The sequence below is a fragment of the Sminthopsis crassicaudata genome, chromosome 1 (assembly GCF_048593235.1).
Source record: "Sminthopsis crassicaudata isolate SCR6 chromosome 1, ASM4859323v1, whole genome shotgun sequence".
Taxonomy (NCBI): Eukaryota; Metazoa; Chordata; class Mammalia; order Dasyuromorphia; family Dasyuridae; genus Sminthopsis; species Sminthopsis crassicaudata.
Genome location: NC_133617.1, coordinates 646,926,869 through 646,953,958, shown reverse-complemented (window position 1 = coordinate 646,953,958; position 27,090 = coordinate 646,926,869). Strand labels below are relative to the sequence as shown.

Sequence of the window (27,090 nt, the reverse complement as noted above, 5' to 3'; positions counted from 1 at the left end):
AACTGATCTCAAACACCGTCTTCTATCTTCCCGAGCTCGCTGGAGCTTCTGTCTCCGAGGCAAGAGCCCGCCCTGTCCGCTATTCCTTTCGTGTCCTCCTCATTTCACCCCCCCCTTCTTTCCCGGCGCAATTGGTCCGGTCCGGGCGCTCGCAGGCGCGGAGCGCGAAGCGCGCGGGAGTCGCGGCGGCAGTTGCGTCTCGGGGGCTGTGGGAGGAGGCGCGGGCTGCGGCATCTGGTGGCGCAGCTTCCCCCCGCGTGGACACCGGCGCTTAGAAGGCGGTAACCGCAGCTGCGGACGCCAGGCCCGGACAGGTAAGCTGAGGCAGCGGACCCGGCCCACCTGCCTGCCGCTACCTGATTCGCGGATGCAAGGAGTTTGGGGGAGCGATCGGCCTTAGGCAAGGCGGTTAGCGACGGCCTCTGGGGGCCGAGCTTCGAGGTGAGTCGGAGGCGGCTCCTCGGCGCTGCTGGCTTTGACTCTTTTCCTCCGTGCCGCTCCTAGGGCCTGGCACGGCTCCTTCTCCAGCTTAGAGCGTCTCCGAGGAGACGAGGCAGGAGCTGAGGGCGGATCCTTGGGGCCCGGCAGCATCGGCGGGCCTCGAGGCGACGGCCGGGGGTTGGAGAGGCCGCCGCCGCACACTTCTTGAGAAGGGGTGGAGGGAAGGGGTGGTGCCGGCTGCCCCCCGCGGCGCCTGGGCCTCCGTAACAGCTCTCCTTCCTTCCTTCGCAGGCGCATCCGGAGGCTGCGGGCCCCCCTCGCAGCCTTTATCGACGCTCCCTCCGCCCCCTCGCTGAGCCTCCTCGCAGCCTCTCGTTCGTGGGCTCGGGCCCCCCAGCCTCTGCGGTCCCGAGATGACTCGCGATTTCAAACCGGGAGACCTGATCTTCGCCAAGATGAAAGGTTACCCCCATTGGCCAGCCCGCGTAAGTGCCTGCCGAGGCTCCCGCGTAGCGGTATCGCTGCTGCCTCCCGCCCATCGCCCGCATCCCGGCCAGCTTTTTTTGTTGTCCGCGAACGAGCCTCCATCGAATTTATAGAAAATTAGGAGTCCAGTTCTTTTTAGCGACGTTTAGTCTTTTAGTTTTCTTTTAGCTTGTGTAAGTAACTAGACAGAGGGGTTTGTTTTTTGCAAGGTTTTGGCTTTTTTGTAGAAACGATTTGTGTGCACCTTTCATCTTACTGCCCTTATTTTTTTTCTTCTCCTTAGGAGTAAGCATACAGAATAAAATTTTCGCCCATTTCGAGGCTGCTGATTTATGCATACTTTGATAACGTTGTTTCCAAAACACGAATACTTTGATAATCAGTTTACGAGATTTTTCCGAAGTGTAATTGTATCAAAGACGCCGAATAGGGTGAAAACTTTGTAGGAAAATACAGATTTTCCTTTGGTTGTGAATATTTAGTCTTCTGAACAGTTGGGAGAGGTTTTATTCCTCCCCAATCCCAGATTGTTAATCTGTCAGGCTATTCATTAGCCATTTTGGCTTTGTATAAATAACTTTAAAGCAAAGAACTCTTTTTTTTGCTACTTGTTGGCAAAAAGGAAGTTCATTCAAAAAATTGTCACATTTTGTAATGTTCTGGGAGTAACTCTTCTATTTTTATTTTAGCAACTTGTTGACAATTAGTTCACAGACAATCCTATACACTTTTTTTTTTTTTTTTTTTTTTTTAAAGAGGGGAAGGGTCCAAACTTGTGATATCATTGGTGGTAGTGTAACTGCTAGTGAAGAAATACCAGGGCAGATCTGCAAGTTTTCTATAGTTTTAACCTTAATTACCTGAGGATCAACAGCTGTCAGAAAGGCTTGATGCCAAAGGTTATGTATCTATTGCATAACTGCTGCTCTTCAATAGAAAGATACATGTGGCCACATAGAGTCCATTGTTAACAGTTTTTTCTTCTTTCTTGGAATGTGTATTAGTGGGGTTTTTTTTCCCCCTTGAGATTACCTCCCATTTATAACTATGTATATTTTCTGTGTACAAAATTGTTTATATGTTGACTTCTCCATCAGAATGAGCTCTTGGAGACCAGGTTCTGTGTTTTTGCCTTCCTTAGTATCTTCCATGCTTAGCACAGTGATCAGTACATAGTAAGTGCTTAATGGATGCTTATTTACTGGCAGAAGGGTCCCTTACAATTGAATTCTTATATATAATTGAGTAAGCCCTTTGTTGTGGAGTACGACTTATTTCTCTTATCTAGTGTCTTGCTTTTTTTACCTGGTTTTCAACAATAGAAGCACATATATGTAGCACTTTAAAGTTTGCCAAGTTCTTTATGGATGTTATCTCAATCAATTTCCTAACTGTGCCATTGGTGGTATTTTCCCTCCATTTTTTATAGATGAAGAAACTGGGGCTGGGAGGTTGTGACTTGATCAGTCAGATAAATAGTGGTTTGGTGTGGGAGTCGAACTCAGTTCCTCTGGATTCCAAATCCACCTGGCTTACTCAACTCTTGATCCTGTTTCTTCTATAAACCCTTTTCAGCCTGATATTGTCTCTGATTTAATTCTTTTTCTTTTTAATCTTGCATCACCCTAGGAATTTAGAGATCATTTAATTTAATATTCTTAATTGGCAGGGGAGATTATCTAAATAGTTAATAAGGAATTAACTTTTGGCATGGCAGAAACTATAACCCTGATCTTCCTGCCTTTCAGGTAATTGTATGGGACTTTTTGTTTTACCTATCCCATGCTTTGTGATAACATGATTGTCTTTCCAATTAAGTTCTGAGCTCCTGGACAGAAACTACTTTATTTTATGTGTTGGATATAGAAAACTGGATTTTCTAACAGGTGGTACGGTGGTTAAAATACTGAATTTCGAGTAACTCCCCCCTCAACAACAACAACAACAAAACCCCAAATACCAACAACCATCTAAATTCAAATCCTGCTTCCAGATCCTAATCAAGCAAGTTTTATTTATCCTCAATTTGCTTCATTTTCCTTATCTATAAAATGGGGATAACACTCGAGTCCTTGAGAATCAAATCATAATGGATATAATGCTTTGTAATCCTTAAGCCATATGTAAATATTAGCTACTTTTGCAACTCTTTCAGATTGTGTCATAGATGATATGTATTAATCAAAGTTGTTCTAGTACATCATAAGTTTGCACAAAATGCACAGCATGGTACATATTTGTACCATGTTGTATTTATGTTCTCGAATGAAATGTACACAATTTCTGGAACCTTCTGAGATTGTTAAAAGATCATGCATTTTTTTGTGTGTGTGTGTGTGTGTTTTAACCAGAACTGTTTTAATAGGCATAAAGAATCATTAGTGAGCATACTGTCCTTACCATATGAGCTATAACTAACTCCCATGCAGTTTAGAATCTCATCCAGTTGTCTGAGGCCCTGAGATAGGGTTTCTTTAGATTCCATAGCCTATATGTAGTCTGGAGCAAAACTCTAAACTCAGACAATATTTTTTAGTATTTCTTTTATTTTCTATACCACTTTGTCTCTTATGTGCCATTGTTGAAGTATTGTGAATTTTAAAAACAGACATCCATATACAATTAAAACTGTAAGTCTATATAGGCAGATAGAAATTATTTTTGAATTATATTTATTAGATAATTACAGTTAGATAATTTTGTTGCTGGGTCAGAACTGGGGTTTTTTGAATCCATATTTTCCAAATTCCCAAAAAACCCAAATCATGGTATGCTCTCATAGGTCGACAGTCATGGCATTAATATTTTGCACTAATTTTTCACAAGACATGTCTTTGTTCACCAAAGTTGCATTTTTTTGTTCTGAAATTTTAAAAGAACTTTTATACATTATAAGTAAATTTGGATGTGTATGTTTTAATATAGGGTAAAATGTCAATACAAACCAATCTTGAATTTAATAATAAACTCTTTACAAGACTTCTTAGTATTTTTGATATTAATGAAACTTTTAAGAGACTTTTTATTTTTATTCTCAGAAATAGTAGCAAGAAATATCTATTTGTATGTCTTTATTCTAATTGATGGTGAACTATTCTGAGTTATGTTTTCATGTTCATACAGATTAAGATATAAAAGATTTTAATTTAAAAAAAATTTTTTTTTTTCTTTTAGGTAGATGAAGTTCCTGATGGAGCTGTAAAGCCACCTACAAATAAACTGCCAATTTTCTTTTTTGGAACTCATGAGACGTAAGTTCTCTAGATTAAAATTTGAAAATTTACTTAGCAAGGCTAATTATGTATGAAATCAACAACTAAAAAAGGATTAATTCAAAGAGAAAATATTCAAACATCCAGTATAAGACATTCTTTCAAACTTTCATTATGATTCTGTTGGTTAATAGCTTAAAAATACCGTACTACCAGGTGAGACTGATATTCATTAGTTTTGTAACAATACTTCCTTATCCCAGTGGGAAGTAGAATTTCTCTGCATGTGTTTTGTGATAATGTGATTGTTTTTCCAACTAGTTCTAAAATTTTGTAAGGGAGGGGGGAGAATTTTTTTTAACTCGAGGCTTAGTTTTCTGTGTACTTAATGAAAAGTAGGAGGTGAGTAGTAGAGAAGGTAACTTTCAGCCTTCCATTGTTTTACCCAGCATGTCTGTCTGTGTGACTATCCTGATGGCTGTCAGGTGGGATTATCTAGGATCTTTGTATTTAATATCTGTAACATGCAGTAGAATGCTTCTGCTTTACTTGGACCTTTGCTTAAACTATCACTTGCTTTTGCTGCCCTTTTCTAAGAGCTGCCATCTAGTTATCCTTCTCCATTGTTTATGCTGCCATAGCATAGCTGTTGGGCTTTTGCCTCCTTATTTTACACTTGGGACTTAGACTCCTAGCTACTAATATTCTTGTTCAAATATCTTGTGAACCTTTTGCAAATACAGTTTTGTTTTTTTTTTTATCTTTTGTTTGTGCCAAACAATTATGCATATTAGAATTAACAGGATTACTTTGGTATTATTTTATGCCTGATTTGTAATACTCATTTGATAAAGAACATTTTTTCCAAATGAAAGAACCAACAGAAAATAATTAAATTAACGATTTTAACAATGCTAAGTGTTAAAATATTAAAATTACAACAAAGGGCACTTAAAATATACAAAGTGATATTTTGAGCTAGTATTTAGCACATCTAAAATAAACTTTCAGCAAAAAAAAAATTTTGATGTAACTAAATAGATGAGAGTAATAAGCTCTGTGTAGGTCAGGTCAAATCATATTTTTCTCAGCTCTTTAAATTTATTCACTTTGGTTTTGTGCTCTGTTTTCCTGGAGGTTGTTTGAATAGCTTTTTAGGTGTTGGACTGACTAATCTTCTACCTTCATTCTTTGAGTCTGGAAGTCAACAAATAGAAAAACCATATCATATTATATATAATTTTTGGAGACTGGAAGGTAGTAAAATGAGAAGTTAGCTGAAATTTCTACAATGTTCATATATATGACAAAAAGTAGAGGGAGGGAAAAACAAAAGCTAGTAATTTTGCTTTTGTATATTTTCATGAGGCTGTTAGTACTTTATTCAGAAATTATAACCAGAAAGCAATTAATCATGCTTTGTACTTAAGTTAAAAGGCTTATGATATTCACATATATTTTTGAAATATTAATAAGCAATTTGTAGGGAAGGTCATACATCTTGAACATAGTTTAGGAATAAAAATGTAACACCTCTCCCTATATATGCTTTTTGGGACATTATTCCTCTGTTGTGGCCAGTTAACCTTTACTCTATAGTCTTTGTATGGAGATACATTCTCAAAAGATCGGTCTTTAAATTATGTTATAAAATGAATCAAGATTTTAACAGTAGGTGTGCAACAAACATTATATTGGTTTAGCAGTAATAGTGCAATCATATAAGAAAAATTTTGAAAATTTAGTTTTCTGCCTTCAGTTCTGTACTCTTGTTAGTTTATCTAAAACATATCTTTCAGGTAACAATTCAGTTCTAGAAGTGGGTGCAATGGTGTAAAAAGTATTGTGACGTCAAGGAAGATGGCAGATGGCTTTTAATTCTGACTAATTTTGGGACCAGCTCAGACAGTTTACTTAGGGTCTGTCATCTGTAAATTAATATCTAGTTGTGAGAAATAAACAAATAGTTCTATTTAATTTTATTTTGGGTTTAGTTTGATCTGTGATTTCTACAGCATAAAGAATTCCTCCTGTAGAAATTATCTTTACAAATGGAAGATCTGGAATTGTCCTGTAACAAATAGTCTTTTGTTCTGGCTACCAAGGAGGTTAAAGGGCTCCATAGGTTTACATAACCAGTTTATTACAAAGATGGAACATGGACCTAGATCTTTTTTAACTGAGACTACATTATTATATCATTCTATTAAATATCAAATATTTGGGATAGACTTTGAAAAGTTAATGCTCTAGTAACCTTTTTATTTTAACATTTTTCTAATTCTGATGTTCATTGATTTTGGCATTATTTCTCATTATTGAAGGAAGAATCATTTTGGGGTGAGGATAAGGATTGCTTTTTAACTGTTTGGTTTTCTGCCTTGCTCATAAGTAAATTGAATCACAAGGAAGAGTCAGCATAATTACAAATTAATTACCCTATTCACTGGATTGAAGTGATTTTCCTAGCTTACAGAAGAAGAAGCTGGTTCTTGGGCAACTATTCTAGTAAAATAAAACAGGGAAAAACCCTTTTGAAGTTATTTTAGTTAAGTGAAATTGTTAGGAAAGGGAATTTTAATTTTTAAACTACACCAAATACATGCAAAGTCAGTTTTTAACATTCACCTTTACAAAACTTTGTGTTTCAATTTTTTCTCCAACATCCTCCAATAGACAGAATCCAATGTTGGTTAAATATGTGCAATTCTTCTGAACATATTTTCACATTGGTCACCAGACTTCTGCAAGAAAAATTAGATCCAAATGGGGAAAAAAAAGAAAAAAAACCCAAGCAAATAACTACTACTTCCCAAAAAGGTGAAAATACTATAATTTAATCCACATTGTTTCCATAGTTCTTTCTGGATGTGAATGGCTCTTTCCATCACAAGTCTCTTTGAATTGTCTTGAATCACCTAGTTGTTAAAAAGAACCCAAATCCATCATAGTTGATCATTACATAATGTTGTTGTAGTATACAGGTGCTCTTGATTCTGCTCACTTCACTTAGCATCAGTGCATGTAAATTTTTCTAGGCTTTCCTGAAATTAGCCTGCTCATCACTTCTTATAAAACAGTATTCCATTACATTCATGTACCATAGCTTGTTCAGCCTTTACACAACTGATGGGCATCTACTCAATTTTAAGTTAAAAAAGAACTGTAATACTTAGTAGTTTCTACAGGTATAGATATTGTATCTGAAGTGGCACAGTGAGGAGTTTTTTTTATGCCATTACTACAACTGTATACTACTAACCTGGGCCTATAAATGAGGGCTCTTAAGAAGTTGAATAGTTAGCAGTGATGATAAAGATCATTTGCTTTGCATATTTGGCAAGTACACTGACACCAAAAGAAAAGAATTCTCCTTAGGAAGGAGGAGTATTAAGCCTTATTTTATTAAAAATTAATTATTGAATTTGCCTGTGGTCCTATTTTATGGCCTATTTGGCAGATGTTAATGTCTTTTTAATTTTACCTTTTGTTTACAATTCATATAATTTCCCTAGGAATTTTAATCATAGATAATTCTATTGTATCAAATAAATTTGGGGATGTTTAATATTTATTCATATTCACTAATTGTACTACAAGTGCAATAATTTGAATTTTGATTAAATGTCACAAAACTTTCAAGTTCATCAATGGGAAACAAAATAAATCTTGGTTTCATTTTCCAAGAACTCTGTTCTTCTGTAGTTTTTGTTGTTGTTTTGATTTCCATGTAAACAAATTTGCTGTATTAAAAAATAGATATTAATAATACTTTATGGAGATAATTTATTTCATAAAGAATCATAATTGTATAGACAACTCTTGAAAAAACTCATCAGGATTTTTTTTTAAATCTTATTTTTCTAAATACTTATATAGTTTTCTCTCTCTCCTCCTCTTGCCCCTCCCCAAGACACCAAGCACAACCATTCTTCCATTTTTTTTGAGTGTTTCTTTTTTTTCAACCTCTGCTTTTTATTAATTCATTCTGATTTATCCAGTTTTCTTAATACTATAGTGGTAATTTATTACTATAATGTACTTGATTAAAATGTAAACTGATTATATATTGCAAGCTTTTTGCTATTAGGGATTGTTTACAATCTCTAGCACTTAGCAAGACTCTTGTTTTTCACCTGGTAGATGTTTAGTAAATGCTTGTTGATTGAATTTATTTTAAACATTCCTTTGTTATATTATTGGATACTTAGTTTGAATCCAGCTTTTTTTTTTTTTTTTTAACCTCCTATTTGGTTTTTAACAAGGCTTTGAGGTTTATTCCTAATAACAGAATTATTGGTCCAAGAGTATAATTATTTTGGTAACCTTTCCTCTTAATAGTGCCACATTGCTCGGCGTCCCCCCCCAAAAAAAAAAGGTGTAATTTCCCTTATTTTGATAAAACTAGTCATAAAAATTTACTTTCTGGAATCTTAGACATAGAAAATTAAAGATAATTTATGAAGGTTATAAAAAGATAATTTATGAATAGACATTTCAAGAATTAAAAGTTAATGGGTATATTAATCTCTGTAAGATTTCTTTCCTAACTCTGGATTTAAGGGATCCTGCATGTAAATTTTTCAACCTATGTTTGGAGAATTTATGCTATGTTAATTTGAATTAAAAATGAGAAACCTTTTTGGGGGGGGCAGAATGTACCCACATAAAGTAGATGATATATAGTGTATTCATGGATTTAGGGGAAGTGCATTGTTATGAGAAACTAATATTTGAAAATAATGGTTTCTGAATATTATTTAGTCTTTTTATGAACTATGAAGAAATATTCAGAGGACAATTCTTAACATCTTTTTTATTTAAAATTTTTTTTTATTAAAGCTTCATTTTTCAAAACATGCATGAATAATTTTTTTAACATTTACTCTTGCAAATCCTAGTGTTTGAAATTCCACCCTCCCCTTCCCCGGATGGCAAGTAATTCAATGTGCTAAACATATTTTTTAACATCTTCAATTGATCACAAATCTCTTTAAAAGTTTCTATTATGTTCAGTTTATTCATAGAAAAGATTTTTAGTCAGGTATTTCAGATGTGTTAAATTTTTGTTCCACTAATGAATTTTAAGAGTTTGATTACATGAACTAAATGAATAAATCAACTTAGATCAATGAAACCAACTAAATATTTCTGCTTACCTTTACATGGAGGCATTTTGCTATTGCTGTTCTCGTTCTCTGGGTTTTGTGTTCTGATCTTCCTTGTTGACATAGTAGGTGAGGGCTCCTAGGGCACAATGAAGATTGTCTCAAACTTTTTTGGGTGGGAAGGGAGAGGGGTCTCCCATTGACTTTCTGTGTAGTGGCTAGTGATGCTGCTCAAGACTTTCCACTGTTCTGGGTTGGCCTGACCTAGTGCTGTCTGTTAACTCGCTATAAGTGATTGTGTTGGAGTCTTACAGCTGTCCTACTGAGCCACTGGCCCTCTGAACAGAATGTCCAGCGCTGCTGTACTTTGACTAAGAGCCTCCCTATTACCCACACCATGGCTGTGCTGTGTTCCCCTGCCCAAGTAATAAAGACCATTCCTATGGTCTTTAATACCTTTTCAAGATACCTTTAAGGTTGGAAAACTATTTCACTCCCAAGTATTTGAGGGTTGTCACTCCAAAATCCATTAAGAGGCTAGATCTAGCATTGATTTTTGAGGGAAGCTAAGGAGAACTCTGGCATTGTCCTGTCTTCTATTACCGTGGCTCTGCTCCCCGGATACACTAATGTATTAGATTCGTATGTCACAGTTTGTTCAGTCGTTTTCTAATTTGTGGAATTGGGTACATGTTTTCAAATTTTTTTCAGATTAATTGGGCCAACTTACAACTAACTACATTACAGTTAGGTATCACATATCTTGTAAACTCTGCTTCATGTAGGTCTTTTCTAATTTCCTGAAATGTAAAAATTTAGCCATATTAATATGTAACAAAAATCCTGGAGCACAGTAGCCTTTGATTTTAGGCATATGATACAAAATAGAATTCAACCTCAGAACCCATCTGTGTTTTTTTTTTAATAGTTTTTATCCATCTGCTTTATACCATAATTTTTTAAATGAGGAATTAAGAGGCATAAAGAAATTATTTTCTCAAGGTCACATAAAATTATTGAGTGGCAATACTAGGATTTAATCCCAGATTGCTGACACCAAATCCTTCCCCCTTTCTGCCCTATCATATCTATTGCTATCATGTTACCATTTTTTTTGTTTGTTTTGAATATTTTTATTTCTCCCCTTACATGTAAAACAATTTTTTTATGTTGGTTTTTAAAATTTGGAATTTCAGATATTCTTCTATTTCCTCCTTCCCCTTCCTATTGAGAAGGTCCATTTTGCATAAAAATCATGTAGCAAAAGATCTTCCTGGCCGATTTTCCTTTAAAAAAAAACAAACAAACAAACAAAAAAAACATAGTTCTCTCTGTGGATGCAGATGACATTTTCTATCCCAAGTCTATTGCAATTGTCTTGGTCACACAGGATCATATCTTAATTTAGTTTTCATAATATATCAAAATCTGGTGGGGTTCTATCTAAATTTGATTGCACTGATGAAATACGAATATGTTCCTTTTAAACAAAATTCTTGATTACTTAAGTGTCAGTGAAATAGCCTTTTTAATGGACTTATTTATGGAAATATTTTCAGGCACTAAAGAACTGTTTCCTATTGTAGCAGGTTTCATTTAGTAACTTTAAGTCCAATGTTTCTGCTGTATAGATCTGATATTTTAAAAGAAGTGATGAAGTTTGTGGTAATTAAAAATGTGAAGTAGTAAAACAATTTCATTCAGTCATTTGAAACCATCTTCCCGGGAGATAGTTACCTATTAAAAAAGTTTCATTTTTGTAAAGCTGGGAATAGTTTGCACATACAAGTTGTGAGGGAAGAAACTAAGATTTATGTGCTTAAAAATAATAAAACAAAGGTACATGGATTGTAGAAAATGTCACTAATTCAAATTAGTGTGAGCAAAAAAAAAAGTGGAGAACTAGTTTGAAATGAGTATAATAAAATTTGTAGGGTTAAATATAATATACACAAACTCATTGTTACTCATTTCCAGTAAAATAAGTCATTTACATAAAATGTAAATGTCTATTTTGTTCATTTTTCACAGTGCTTTTTTGGGACCAAAGGATATATTTCCTTACTCAGAAAATAAAGATAAATATGGCAAACCTAACAAAAGAAAAGGCTTTAATGAAGGATTATGGGAAATAGACAATAACCCCAAAGTGAAGTTTTCTAGTCAGCAGGTAAGTAATGGTTACTTAAAATAATAGTTTTATTATTAGAACAGTTGATACATCCTGGGGGACTTCTTAGAAACTAGGAGTGAGTGATAAAATCAGTCTTAAGACTGAGCCCTGACTTAAGAATAACAAATGATTCTTGCATTGTTGTTTTTTTGACCTTTGGAGGGAAATGCTTTAGAATCTTTCTCCCTTTCTGGAGGAAAGGCATATCTCAATTTATTAATATTAAATTTAAATTTTGGTTATTTTTTGCTGTTTTATATATGTAGACTTTTCCTTCACTTTGACTTATTTTGTATTTAATTTGGTTCAGGTACTTAAGACCTTACTTTTGAATTTAATATGACTACTCCACTATCCTTTTCATTTTTGATATGGCTTGTTTGATTTAAAATTAATCAAAGATTTTTTCCTAATGTTAAGTGTTCATTATTTTCTTAAAGTCCTAAATTAGTTATAACTCAATTTAGTTATAACTCCATCACCCAGTGTTAAGGCTCATTGTATTCCCCTCCTGATCAACTTATTCCTGGGATTCTGAAGAATGTTTTCCTTTTCCAGCTGTTTACAATTGTGGGTTGAAGAAGGTTGCTTTTCACATAAATTTATCCCCATTTAATTATATGTAGTTTTAATAAGTTTCCAAAACTAGGTGGTCTTTAGTTGGCATACTTTTTGCTGTTAATGAAATGATCTATTCTTTCTTGCATCTTTTGACAATTTGACACAACTATTAACCTCTATCTAGTTTAGAATATTAGGTTAGGTGCTTCATTTCTAATTCACTTGTACCATAAAGATTCATGAATTGTTTTAAGAAACAACTTAGTTATTGGATTTGAAAATGCTAATAGAGAACGAAAGCTAGATGTCTGTATAAATTAATAGCTTGGAATGCATACTAAAATTGTCAAACCTTGGAGAATGAAACCTAAGCAGGTTTCAATTTTGTAAAATAAAATATTTCTTCTCTGTATTATAGGCATCTACAAAACAGCCAAATGCATCTTCTGATGTTGAAACTGAAGAAAAAGAAATTAGCACTTCAAAAGAAGATACTGATCATGAAGAAAAAACCAGCAATGAAGTATGTCTGACAAAACTTTTTCCTAAGTTTAAATTTTTTGAGGCAGGAAAGAAAGCAGCAGTAAAGCAGAAATTTATTTATTTATTTATTAGTTTGCAGTGGGTCAATAGTGTTTTAGGGAAATACTTTTAAACATTGGAAAAGGATCTCAGCAGTCAACTAGCCCAACATCTGAAAAAAGAATCCACCACATGCTCAACAAATAGATCCTCTACGAGTTCCACTTTTGGATAGTTTTAATTGTTCTGAATCTCCAGTCAAAAAGTATTTGCAATTGAAATAGTGGTGTATCTTTTATTTCCAGAGACATTATAATACAGTACCTTGCACATAATGAATAATTTGTAAGGTATGAGAAAAAAATGATAGTTCTTGGTCTAAATACTAACTATAGCATATGTACACTAATGTGAACTTTGTCTTTTTTCACATTTTACAGAATAGATGTGAACTTGATAAATTTTGATAAATTAAGTGAAAATGCACAAATTACATGATTTTATTGATGAGTATTATAGCATTCATACTGTGTGAGAAAGTTCTGCCCCATAAAATATTTTAAAAGCAAAACTTTAGTGCTTAAAAGGGGAAAATAAATTTTTTAAAAAATGTTACAAAAACAGATGCTATTACCAAAATATTTACCTATTATATTTGAAAAGAGTATTTTGGTATCTTATCAAATAATGTCGTGATATATTAACAAATAATTTATTCAAGTCATTTAAGCTTTCCAAATATACTAAAATTTAGAGTTAAAAAGTTATGTATTCTCCCTCATAGCATAGGGAGATTAAAATGACTTTAAGTCACACAGGTAATAGAGGGAGGAGGAGGATGACTTTGTTGAATTGCCACTTATGATTGTGACTCAATTTACAGGGGATGATTCTGCATCATCCAATCTGAAGTAATCTTAGAGAAGATCTATACCTTTTGGAACAGTTGAAATTCAGCGCATTTTAGATGAAAATTAAAAATTTCAAGTTTAATTTTTGGTTGGGGGGTTTCTAATTTGGTCTTTTTCTAGCTTTTTAAGTTGCAGGCCCAATTCGTTAATCTTCTCTTTCTCTATTTTCTTCAAATAAGCCTCTAAAGATATAAAATTTCCCCTTATTACCGCTTTAGCTGCATCCCACAGATTTTGGTATGATGTCTCATCATTGTCATTATCTTGGGTGAAATTATTTCTATAATTTGCTGTTTCACCCAGTCATTCTTTAAGATGAGATTATTCAGTTTCCAATTACTTTTTTCTCTACCCCTAACTTCTTACTGAATGTAGCTTTTATTGCATTGTGATCTGAGAAGAAGGCATTTATTATTTCTTCCTTCCTACATTTAATTTTGAGATCTTTATGTCCTAATATATGGTCAATTTTTGTATAGGATCCATGAACTGCTGAGAAGAAAGTATATTCCTTTCTATCGCCATTCAGTTTTTCTAATGTTCTATTTTACTTTTTTAATTTCTTATTTGTTTTGTGGTTTGATTTGTCTAATGTCAGTAAGATTTAAAAAAAACAAAACCGGTTATCACACATCCTGTTACCACAGTTTAGTTCTAGGCACTTAATAAATGTTTATTTCAAGCACACTGGATATAACCCAAATTTTGTTTGAGAAGAGCCAAAGACATACATTTTTGAAAGGTCTATATCTTGCACCGATAATTTTATTTGTTCTTTAGGATGTGACTAAAACAATGGATATAACCACTCCTAAGGCTGCTAGAAGAGGAAGAAAGAGAAAGGTAATATTACTGACTCAAAGGATCAAATAGATTTTTAAATTGGGAAAGAATATTGTTTAATTTCAGTTTCGGATTGTTTCTAATTCCTTCTTCAAACTTGATTTTGCAGGGGTCAATTGTGTAGTTTCATATTGTCCAGATTCACTTCTCCTGCTCAATTTTTTGGCTATTTCTTTGCACCTCCATTTCACATTGGACAGGGTAGAGAAAGGAGATAAAACTCAACAGTTTTATCACTTGTTTTCAGTTTTCAGTCCATTCAACAATACTGTTTTAGGGTATCCACTTAGAATATAGAATGTTGTTTTATTTTAGACACTGCCTGAAATGACATTTTGGGATCATCTTTGAATTTCAGTTATCCAAGTTTTCTGCCTCCTAGTACATGGATATTTGACAGCTGGCTGTACTTAAAGTAATTGGAGGTATTTGAATGGCTTTTATATAATTTTAGAACTAATTATATCACATCTGTTTCTGTGAACCCTATAATGTATGTGAAAAATTTTATGATCCATATGGTTACAATCATCATTTCTCAAAATTTATGGCTTTATTAGAGATTAATCAAGCCATTTGTTATAGTCAGACTTATATTTTAATGCTGTATAGTTTCATAGTGCTATGTAGTAGTTTGAAGTCATGAGAAAAAAAATGACTAATTTTCACCATAATCTGAAACAAAACCAAAAAGTAAAATTTTGCACTTGATTTTTTTTTGGTTAATGTATGAATGATGTAATCTGTTGATTAAATATTCAAGTACTCACCTACATTCTTCATATTTTAAGAACTCAATGGAATTTTAAGAGAATCCTCCTTGTTCTTGGGCAGCTTACAATGTAATAATACTAGATTATTTCTGCAATAGCATTCAAAAAGTATGCTGTATGATTTTTTTTCAATGATAGTTATTCCAACATCATCAGTGAAATCAACTGAAAAGAAGGAAACAAGTAGATATTGGTTAATTTTGATTCTGAAAAATATTTTTATTTGTACCTTTATAATGAGGCTATTTTGGGTCCAGTTTATATTAGTTAATACACATGGATTAATTTTATGTGTATGTATGTATGTGTTCTGAACATTATGGTCCTATCAAACACTTGTGGGAGTTTTATGACAGCTTGCCTACAGCTTATGATTTATCTTTATTTTGAAACTTTTCAGTTTCATTTTTAAAGCATTCTAAGTAGGAAAGCTTTTTTTTATTTTTGTTTAAAAAGGAATCCATAGAGGCATTGTGACAGTGGATAGAGAGTTGGCTAAGATTGTTTTCCCAGCTGTGTTTCTATATGACAATGAAATCACATCAAAAATCCATATCACAACGTAGACATTTTATAAATTTTTAGTTCAGACATCATAAAAGCTATGTAATTTTATTTAATAGTATTTATATCTGTAGAACAATGTTATCATTTTGAAGTAATTTTATCATAAGAAAGTTATGGTTTAGCTATCTTGAGAGGGCTACAAGTTATTCTAAATTACTTTGAAAGATAAAGTAAATAATTCTGGGGGGAAAAACTGACTTTAAATCTACTTTCTTGAGAAATTCTTTGTTAATAGAGTAACTCATGGTTTTTAAAGCATATTAGACACAAGTACTTAACCTTTGAAATGCTTAATATTTCCCCCCCCCCCTTTTTTTTTTTTTTTTTTTTGGAGGTAGGGGAGGAATTTGCAGGTGTGGGAGGGTGCAAAGGGTAAATGAAACGATTGAATCAACAATCTGATGGCTCAAATACCTCCAATTTTGTCTCCTATTAGGACAAAAAATTTTCAGAACCACAAATCTATAGCAATTTCACATGACAAGTTCCAAATATAAAATGTTAATCTACTTAAGGCTTCCTAGCCTAATATTTAGGGGAAGTTAGAAAAGGCAGCTGGAAATTTAAAAATTTTGGTTTTTAAATGTGATTTAGGATCATTTCCAGGTAAATATGAACATTAATTTTAACATTTTTTTCTTTATAAAATTTATTGTAATGGGGAAAAATAAAATACTAAATTAATTTTTAAAAATAAGTTTTCAATAATTGTTTGGTTAGAAATTTCATTTTCATTTCTTTATCACAACTTTGTTGACTGGACTGAATTAAAAGCAAGTGTGAAATTTTCTCTACTCTTGTCTGCCCACTTTGAATTGGAGGCTCCTATCAGTCAATAATCAAAGACAATCCATATAAGTTCTTATAAGGAAAAGGCTAGAAGTAAGGATTTTCTTGTGCCATAAGATCTCTTTTCAGACTGTTTTTTAGCTTTTGGTAAATTTTGATAAATTCCAAGTAGAGGTTAGTAAAATTAAAGTGTCATTTGTTTCCAATGCAAATAAAAAGCATAAAATCTATCTCTGGATTAGAAGGATTTGGAAATTTTTATCTTGCATATAACTAATTAAGGGACTTAGTCAATAGATATTTTGGTGGTTTTTTTTTTTTTTTCATGCACAGAATCAAATTAATAAGGTCTATTAAAGAGTTGTCTTTTTCTGTGAATACTTCATTAAATAGCCTGCTATAGTAGATCTCAGTAAGGTATGGAAAAATAGACAAAAGTCCTATAGAAGCAAGTCTCATTTAAATAATTATAAGCAGCATAAAGAGTGACTTATGTCATATAATATATAGACTAAACTTTTTGAGCCTACTTTTGGAGAATAAGGTTCAATGTTGCTCATCTTGTGTGATTCAGGCAGAAAAGCAAGTAGAAACTGAGGAAGTAGGAATGGTGACAGCAGCAACAACAGCAACATCTGTCTCTCCAAAAGTGAGTCCTAAAAGAGGAAGACCATCAGGTAGGTTTATTAATGCTTGGAAGCCTTGTTTATTATTTCTCCTTAACATTATAACTATTAGTATTTGTCTATATGATATAGCTTATAGTTAAAGCATTCCAAAAGGAAAGTCTAATTAGTAAAAATAATGAGGTGGTGAATGTTAAGGAGGGACTAATTTGAAATGTGAGTTTTACTCTAAATGAAATAATTGTAATTTGAAAAAGCAAACCACTCAAAATAATACTTGATAATAGTGTTCTTGTTAATTTGTATTGTATGTATTAGATCCATTGTATTTGAGATCATAAAGGAAATACCTATCTAGTAAAATGAAGTAGAAGAAATGAATTATCATAGAAAGGTTGTTTTGAGCCCTGACTTTCAACTACTTTTTCCTAATATTCTCTGAAAAGGAGTGACATTTATTAAATTTATGTAAACATATATTGGAGATATTGAGATTAACATTTCACTATCTTTAAATGTTGGAGTAGGTAGACATTGTCATTGAGCTAAGCCTTGATAAAAGATAAATGTGTTTGAAATAAGAATATTCATCAGAAATGTGAAGATTCTAAATGAATAGCAATTTATTGCTAGATTAGCAAAAGACTTTGTACTCACAAAGGTCCTTTTATTTTTCAGTTGGTTATTTATAAAACTTATTTTTATGTACATGTCACTTAGGCTACTAGCATTGCTTTTCTAAAACATTTACTTACATTTCAGTGCCCAAGAAACAAACCCTAATATAGAAGCAGCGAGTTAAGTCTTCTTTTAATTGAGACAAATTGAAAGAGATATAAGAAAATCATTCTCATTATATACTTCATAATGACTAAAGATAACAACCAACTATACAGTATTAGATTTTCCCCAGTTGTATTGTAACTAAAGGGAAAGCTTGGGATTATGAGCTAACTTAGCTTTTTTATGTTTACCTTAGCTACAGAAGTGAAAGTTCCAAAACCAAGAGGGAGACCCAAAATGGTGAAACCACCTTGTCCTTCAGACAATGACAAGTGAGTTTATTTTGAAAATTATTGGTGTGCTGTATGGCATTAACATGCTATTTAAGGGGGAATTTAGGTTTCTTTTCCCTTCTAAGTATATGTATATTTTCAGATATGTTCTCTTTATTTTTATTAAATCACTTTAAAAAAAATGTATGGCATGAAAATTGATATGCTATTTTAAAAAAAAATTTGCTTGGTTTTGAGTTTTTTGTTTCTCGTAACAGTGATTATTACCTTGACATTGTATTAGCTAACACAGTTCTCTTAAACATCTATTCAAAGTTACCATTCTTGTGCTTTGGGAAGAAAAAAATTGGAGAAGAGAATAAAATGAGTTTTTCAAGTACTACTTAAACTTAAAAGTAATAAAGTAACTTTCACATTTTACCTCAAGTAATAAATTGGGTTGGAATGTAGAATATGGTTTGGTCCTTTAGATGGACAGAAATTAAGTATAGGATCTACATTATTATTAGGTAAATTTTTATTAGAATTTGTAGAACAAGTTAGCTTTGCTGTGGTTAAACTTTTTCCAGGTAATATACTTCTTTTTGTTTGAGTGTTGTAGCCTATTATGGTTCTTAATCAAAAGTATATTTTCACTTTGTGTAAAATATCTAATTTACAATACTAGTAAAAGTCATCCATCATTGAAATTTAGCTTTAAGTTTGGGAATCTTGAAGATTATTAACTGATTTTGTATCATCTACCTTTATATTAGTGTTACTGAAGAGGATAAAAATAAAAAAAAAGGTCAGGATGAAAAACAACCAAAAAAACAGTTGAAAAAGGATGAAGAGGTCCAGAAGGAAGAAGATAAGCCAAGGAAAGAGCCAGACAAAAAAGAAGGGAAAAAGGAAGTTGAGCCAAAGAGGAAAACCACAACAAAAACTGGCTTTGTATCAACGTCTGATTCTGAAGAGGAGGGTGATGATCAAGAAGGTGAAAAGGTTAGACTTAACTTTTTTTTTTTAATTGCATGTATACAAAGGTAGTTTTTAACGTTTATCCTTCTCCCCACTCCTTACTCTAGAGAGCACACAATCTAGTATAGATTAAGCTTGTATAATTCCTCTCCATATTTCCATATTTATCATGAGAAGAGAAAAAAAAAAAAGGCAAACAACCACAAAAAAAGGTGAAAATACTATATTGTGACCCACATTCATGTCTGTAGTTTTCTCTGTGGATATGTGTGTGGATGGCTCTTTCCATCACAATTGGCCTGAATAAAACTCTTTAAAAGCCAAGTCTGTCATAGATTTGATCATCACAAAATTAATTTCCCTCCAAAGGATATTTCTGTTATGTATATTTAAAATCCTTACTTTAAAACATACATAAGTTGAAACAGAATTTTTGTTTAAATTCTTGCAAGAATGGGTGCTTAGGTGATACACACCCTTGGGACTCCAGCATGTTATTTCCTATTCTGAAGATGTAAGTCATGAATCTCTACCTCATTATATGGGTAGTCCCTGCTCCCAAGGAGTTTACATTCTATAAGTGGGAAGGGTAACAGAAGACGACTAAGGACAAATGACAAAAGGCTGGTGGAATAGAATTTCAAAATAATTTTATCCATTTGAATTGTGCTTATTGGTAGAATACATTTTACACTTCACCAAAATTTTTTTTATGTTGTTTGCTGATTGGTCTAATTCCAGCCTATGGAAGGAAATTCATCTGAGAGGAATAGTAAAGAAAAATTTTTTTCCTCAACAAGGGGTTGAGATGAGAACCCCACAGTATTAAAAACTTGGAACATTGACTTTGGCAATCCAAATTTGGTTTAAAGATCTCCAATGAGGGGGAAACTCACCTTTAACAAAATGGACTAAATCAAATAGAAATTGACATAAAGTCATGGGAAAAAAAATAGCTCACTCTTTCTTTGGTAGAATGGAAAATTAATTGGGGGAGACTAATTAAGCTATAGGCAAATAAAGATGCCCTATTAGGGAAAGGAGTGAGCGTGGGATGATAGGATTTTGGTGGGAGAGCTTGGGGACTACTTGAATTTCATTTCCAGTAACTGCTTGTTGTAACTTAATTGCATTTCCATTAAACTCCAGTATTTGCTTTTTAGCTCCATTGAGATGAAAAAAATGAGACCCAGAGAAGTTAGGCTTTTTGACTAGGAGTTATTTTGTAGCTTTTGAGGTCTAAGATTTGATTCAAATCCATGATTCCAAGTCCAGCACTTAATCACTAATTTACCTTCTTGCTCATTCTTAATGAAGCTTACTGGCCTAGTTTACAAACTTCTTTTATTTTATAAAACTGTTTCTAATCTTTTGATAATTCTCTCTTCTCAAGTAGAAGGCTATTAATATGGATTAATAATCATGTCTGCCAGTTCTATGAATAATGTTATTCATTTGGGTGGAATGACTTCAAGTTTTCAAAAATAGCTAGGTATTGTCATTTTCTTCCTATTTTTCAATGCTGTTAGAGTAGAGAAGGAAAGCATTATTATTAAATTATTTTTAAATTATTTTTGCCTTTTTCCACATAGGCTGGGGCAAAAAAAAAAAATTGCTTACTGAAAAAAAAAAAAAATTCCCCAGAATCAAGTATTTTACAGTGTTAAGTAAGCAATTTTTTTTTTTCTAAAAATAGGTCAGAACTATTTTAGATAATTTAACACTTTAGAAATAATATTTATGATCTGGACAAAATCTTGAAACTTTCACTTTTGCCAGGAACATGGTCTTTCAAATTTATTTGCATATTATTGTGAATTATGAAATTATCATTTTGGGGGGGTGAATTTTAATTATATGGTGATCAAAGTCATTCAAAATAGCTCATCATAGAATATTTGAATTGACATAAGATTGCCTTGAATAACTTTTTCCTAGCTCTGTAATTATTTTTCATACTTCTCAAGAATCTTAATGCTTGGCATATCACACAGAGAGGGGGGTAGAGGGGGATTTGTGAAAAGAGTACAGAAGCTAAATACATCTTAACATAAGTTATTGGCTTGTTCAGTGACGTTTATTTGGTGATTGAGATGAAGAAGACAAATAACAGGTACTTCTGTTCTAATTTTCAAAATGAAAAAGAAGAGAAAAGGAGGAAGAAATTTTCAGGCTGCTCATCGAAGGAATATAATAAAAGGTCAACATGAGAAAGAAGCAGCAGACAGAAAACGCAAGCAAGAAGAACAAATGGAAACTGAATCGTAAGTTTTGGGTTTGGTTTTTTTTTTTTTTTTAAATAGTCTATACATTTTCCTCTTGTGTTTAGAGATAAAATGTTTTAACAAGGGCAGCCATGTAAGCTCTTGCACATACCTTTTTTTCATTGTCTGTGCCTGTTATGTATTGAAAATAACAAGATAATCTTGTCCATCTTTCTAATGTTAGGAAGATGGCATTCAATAAGATGCTTATTAACTTTTGTTGGTATGTAACTCTTAGAAATAAGATTGTTATTCTCATTCTCCATTCATGTATTTATCCATGTCTAATACTAGGATAGAGGGCAAAGTTGGGCACAATCAATAAAAAACCATCTTTGGTTATTTCTTTTCATTACCTCCTCACTACCTTTTGGGAAATGTCAGATCATTGGAAATCTTGGAGCTCAATAAAAACTTCATTTATAGCTAGATTTAATTAGGACATAATTGAAAGGCTATAATCCTCAAATATCCTCACATCCTGCTGTGTTAATGGAAGTAGAAAAGATATTTTGGCAATTATTGTATATAATAATTATGTCTTTGAAAGTACAGTGATCCCAAGTTAACTAATTTTATAAATACTAAAAATTTTTGGACCTATTCATTCATTTCTTCTAGTATATCGGTGTATCATTTTCAGGAGTTTTTTTTGTTTTGTTTTTTTCAGTTTTTAAAAATATTTGTAGACTTTTTCAATGATTAATAAAAATTGCCCCTAGTGCCACTTGGCAAATTGAGTCTAAACTTTTCTCACTGTCATCATCATGGCTTTTTAAATGTTCTCTGGATACAATGTCTTAATTCTCATGTGTTGGTTTTTTTTTTTTTCCCAATCATTATTTAAACAACTTTGTAAATAGCTCTTTTTCTGTAAAGCATTTCAATTTCAGATGGGGAGGAAATAATAATGCATTATGCAAAATAAAGTTTATTGTATTGTATTCCCAGCCAAACAGCTTGTAATCTACAATAAAAAAAAATTGGGGGCTCAAACCATTAATCCAGTTTCTACAAAGAGAATGCAAGTGGAGCACAGGAGATGAAGATCTTAAGACACTCAGATGACTGAAATTATTCCCCCGATGGAAGAATTTTGTTCCAGATTGCTAAATTTAAAAAAAAAGAGTTGAGGACTTGATTAATGGGCATTATTACCATTTTGTTGAATTAAAATTGTCACCATCTTGTTAGGGTACACAACACTACACATTAAGGAGAACCTAGGTATTGAACTGGCATAATCAGCTCTAGTACCCCAGAATGTTTTCTTTTCTGTTGAATCTTTTAGTATGTTAGTTGTTTTTTTTTTTTTTTTTAATCCTGAGATAAAGCCATAGATTTGTATAATGATAATGTTCAAGTACATTTTAAAATAAAGATTATTTTTAAAAGCTGTTTTTAGATATCTCTTTGTTCTTGTGTATTTCAATTGGCTTGTAATGTGGACTGAATATCAAGGTACTGGATTTTTAGTGAAATATATAAAAATTCCTAATGGTATTTCACCTAAAACTGAGTTAACTAAGGACTAAAATCACATTTAGATTTAGGAACTGTCTGATAATTCCTGATAGAGCACTACTGTTTTAACAGACCCTATGTAATTGTTCTACACCACAATTTTAAATCTCCCAGACCTTTATATATGATCAAAATAAACTGGAATTGAGTACTCGTTACTTCAAGAATATTGAATATTATGAAAAGAAACTTTTGGTGAAAAACTAAACAACTTTTGAAGTTTGCCTTTAAGAGATCTGACCACCAAACAGAAGAAAATATAAGGAATTTTTATTAATAAGAAGTATTAACATTTCAAAAACCTTTGGCAAAGTTGCAAGGTTGTAAAAATATTTCTGTTAACATTTGATAGGCAGAATAAAGATGAAAGCAAGAAGCCAGAAGTTAAGAAAGTGGAGAAGAAACGAGGTTAGTAGATTTTATTTGAAGATATAAGGTTAAGACAGTTGCTTGATATTTTACCTGAAAATTTTGAAAAACCTTGTTCTGCTTTGTGTTCTCAATAGATTTTTGTGTAAATTGAAACATCAGGTTCACTTGGGGGATTGTGAATCTTAAATTTCCCTGGCTCTTATCAAAGTTGGACACAATCATATTAATGACTTGTGAGTGAATTGTTATATATACAGTTAAAACATTTATTATTAAAAGAGGTTCTCATCATAAAAAGTTAAAACTACAGAAATAAATCCTTAGTGAAAAGTAGATACTGCTCATTTTATATGCCATTGGTAAACAGGTTTTGTCATTTGTAAGTTTTCAGAAGATTAGAATTTGCTCTTAGATCAAAGCATCCATGAGAACTGTTACCTTTTTAAAAAAAATTCTGAAATAGTTTTATAAAAGCTGAAATGTTCATTTACTTTATTTTCTAAATATTTAATAGAAACATCAATGGATTCTCGACTTCAAAGGATACATGCAGAAATTAAAAACTCCCTCAAAATTGATAATCTTGTAAGTTTATTATGCTGATTATAAAATACAGGAAGCATGGTATCTGCTAGTTTGTTGTGAGTCTTTGTTGTTTGAAAGCTAGCTTAAAATAATTTAATCATTTAGCTTTTGAAATTTTCTATGTTCTGGGGTAAACTTAATGCTAAAACTTTTCTTTTTGTTAAAAAGGATGTAAACAGATGTATTGAGGCCCTTGATGAGCTTGCATCACTTCAGGTCACCATGCAACAGGCACAGAAACACACAGAGATGATTACAACATTAAAGAAAGTAAGCAGTTGATCTTTTCTTTTCCCTTCCAGTTTAGTGCTAATTGTTACATTTTGAATGTTATATAGATTAATGTGATTACTAACATTTCTTTGTCTTTTCTAGATAAGGCGCTTTAAAGTTAGTCAGGTTATTATGGAAAAGTCTACAATGCTATACAACAAATTTAAGAACATGTTTTTAGTTGGTGAAGGAGATTCTGTTATTACACAAGTGCTGAATAAATCACTTGCTGAACAAAGACAACATGAGGAAGCCAACAAAACTAAAGAACAGGGAAAGAAAGGTCCAAATAAAAAACTAGAAAAGGAACAAACAGGTAAGATTCCTTACAATCTGTGGTCCAGAATCTCTTGAGTTACTTTAGTTTGAGTTGGGGGATAGAAGGTAGTTGCTTCCCAATTAGAAAGATGTGAATAAACTGAGCCTACTACTGTCTAGTACAATTATTCACTCTTAATTGGGATAATAGGATGGAGTTTTGTCTAAAAATGAGTTAATCTAATTCTTTTAGATTTGTGCAGCAAATAACCATAACAGTAACCATAACAGTAGCCCTTCACTATCACTTTTTACAATTAATCCATTTTGAAATATTGGACTATGTTAAAGCTCTAACTTGGAGAATATACCCACAGAAAGCAATTTGGTGGGCAAGAAACTATACATGAAGAAAAAGTTAAGAATTGCATGATTTTGGAGCCAGCCAAAAAAAGTAGGGGTATTTTTTTGTTTAAAAAAATTTTTAGTTCTGTATAAATCTTGAAAGCAGCAAAAATATTAAGCAATAGATGTACTTAATATTGCTATTAGATAATATTTATTAAAAATAACTTGTGTAACTTTTAAGGTATTTTATTTCAAAAGGTTCAAAAACATTGAATGGTGGATCAGATGCTCAAGACAACCAGCCACAACACAATGGAGAAAGCAATGAGGAGAGTAAAGATAGACATGAAGCCAGCATGAAGAAAAAGTGAGAATGTTTTACTATGTTTTATCTCCAAACTTGGGTTGTATATTCACATTCTTAATATTTTTTGTTGTTGTTGAATTTGGAACTCCAGATAATAAATAGCCAGAACAACAACTTAAAGCTGAAGGGATCAATTGAATACACTTTGTGAGCTCTACATCATTCACAGACTATGGGTTCTCTGTCCAAATTGCTAGATCCTTTTCCTCAGCTGAGCATACAGAAATGGACAGTTGAGGAATTGTCACAACCAGCTTGAATGCCAGGCACTGTCATTATTATACTGGTATAAATTAATGGCTCTTGTCACTAGTAGTTCATCTAAAATGTGTTTTTGTTGTGGTTAGAAGTATGCACTGATTTTTGCCTTTTTCCTCCCCTACTTTTTAGAACATCCAGTGAAGACAGGGAGCCTGAAAAAATTCCAAAGGACTCAACAGTAGAAAACTAACTTGGAAGAAGATTGTCACTTTTTTTTTCCATTTAAAAATTTGACTGCTGAAAGTTTTAAATAATTTTTATAAGCATAGGTTTTGATGTTTAAAAACTTGTTTTAAGGGGAAACATTCCCTTTGTATCTTCATTTTAAAAGTAAACATTCTTGCTGATTGTATTTGTGCAGTATTAACCGCTATATACACAGTAAAAGTGTGTCTTGGAGAAGAAGATCCATTTAGGAAATGTTAAACTGCTTTTATTTTTTAAGAGTTATAGTTGTAGTATATTTTTTGATTATTGTATGTTAATGTGTAGTAATGGTGGTCAAGAGTTACTTTTTTTAACTGCCACCTCTATAAAACCCTTCCCATGTTCCTAAATACCGTGGTATTTTTTTGTGCATAGTTTTTACAAATCTTGTATTTACTGGATTGTCTTTTCACTGTTTGTGGTTTTTTGTAGAAGTTAAAGCATTTTTATAGTAGCTAAAATGTAACTTCTGTATAAGAATTCTCATTCACTTCCTTTTATAGAAATTAGTATTAATCTTGCAAACTCCATTTGCCAGGTTTTCCTGCTTTGAAACAATCTTAAGTTGTGATGCCTTTATTTTATTATTTTTTTTTTATGCAGTTGGGTGACCCAGATGGCAATTTGGGAAGTAATAACTTTGTTTTTTAACAGGCAAAATCACGTGTGTTTTCTTTTTTTTGTAGTAGTTGGGCATAGCTTTATATGAATGAAGCTGGATAAATAGGGTTATTAGTTACCCTGTAAGAAAGTGGCAATCTAGAAAGTTAATGGTGGTTACTGGGAACAGTCAAATCTATGGGATTCTTGTCAGTAAATTAACCTTACCATTAGGTGGAAAGACTAGAGGCACTTAATGACAGGGAGTATACCTTTATGGAACAAAAAATTAATAAGTACTTTGATATGAGGTGTTCCAGATTTACCTAATGAATAGCAATTTTGAAAAGAGAAAATTTGACTATATTAACTCAGTTTTAATATGTAAATATGCCCCCTAAAATAAGAAATTTAAAGGCACTTCATATTGTACAAGTGTGAATGAGGAGAAATTACTGGTAAAAGTATGAAACATTATTAGTTCACTAGTTTAAGCAACAGCAGTACTTAACAGATACAATGTTTTAGGTTGTACAGGTTGACTTCATGTATTTCAGGTTTTCTCAATTACTTTAGAAAGCATGTCAAATTTTTTTTGTAGCCGTTTCCAGAATTTGGAGCCTGAATAAACTGGTTAACTTGTATAGATTTAGGAGATTTTTTCAAGAAGCAAAGAAGGTACAAATGAGATTATCACCTATTATATTGCTTTGTTGGAATACTGCTATATATGCCAGTAATATTAGCAGTTTGCTCCTAATTTAATTTTTTAAAAATCAGATTTATTGTAGAATTTATTGTAGCATTAATCCAAAGTGTCAATGTAAACTTAACCAATTTTGATTAAAGAATTTTGTCAATCTGAACTAGTATGTTATTTGCTCAAGATTATGTAACTAATTTTTCTGATAAAGAATTCCACTACAGAATAGCTGACTGATTACAGAAACTGTAAAAAAGGGATGATAGACAACTGACTACAAAAAGATTAAGGCCCTAATGGGTATTATAATGTTGGTACATATTACAGGTATAATATAGTT

The 27,090-nt window shown here is 32.5% G+C and overlaps 3 protein-coding genes across 4 annotated transcripts in view; 1 reads left to right on the top strand and 2 right to left on the bottom strand.

Annotated features, from left to right (window-relative positions):
* Positions 1-17,044, bottom strand: part of CCDC171 (coiled-coil domain containing 171) — a 507,402-nt gene extending 490,358 nt beyond the window's left edge. The window contains exons 1-3 of the mRNA XM_074282935.1: positions 16,917-17,044; positions 15,028-15,195; positions 9,299-9,386 (exon numbers count right to left, since the gene is read on the bottom strand). The gene's annotated coding sequence lies outside the window, so the exon portion shown is untranslated. The remainder of the gene's footprint in view (positions 1-9,298; positions 9,387-15,027; positions 15,196-16,916) is intronic.
* PSIP1 (PC4 and SRSF1 interacting protein 1) lies at positions 790-26,913 on the top strand. Of its 2 annotated transcripts, XM_074282941.1 has the most exons (15): positions 790-926; positions 4,102-4,178; positions 11,279-11,417; positions 12,400-12,504; positions 14,195-14,257; positions 16,961-17,063; positions 17,992-18,067; positions 18,784-19,012; positions 21,134-21,252; positions 23,129-23,184; positions 23,663-23,733; positions 23,902-24,003; positions 24,109-24,322; positions 24,871-24,979; positions 25,370-26,913. In XM_074282941.1, exons 1-15 carry the CDS (start codon positions 855-857, stop codon positions 25,428-25,430), a joined length of 1,596 nt encoding a protein of 531 aa, XP_074139042.1. In that variant the 5' UTR covers positions 790-854; the 3' UTR covers positions 25,431-26,913. The 2 variants fall into 2 exon arrangements, with proteins under 2 accessions (XP_074139042.1, XP_074139043.1); XM_074282942.1 differs by lacking the exons at positions 23,129-23,184; positions 23,663-23,733; positions 23,902-24,003; ... (1 more) ...; positions 24,871-24,979; positions 25,370-26,913 and adding an exon at positions 22,204-22,660.
* SNAPC3 (small nuclear RNA activating complex polypeptide 3) overlaps positions 22,171-27,090 on the bottom strand; it is a 34,479-nt gene continuing 29,559 nt past the window's right edge. Inside the window, exon 11 of the mRNA XM_074282943.1 lies at positions 22,171-22,361. The gene's annotated coding sequence lies outside the window, so the exon portion shown is untranslated. The remainder of the gene's footprint in view (positions 22,362-27,090) is intronic.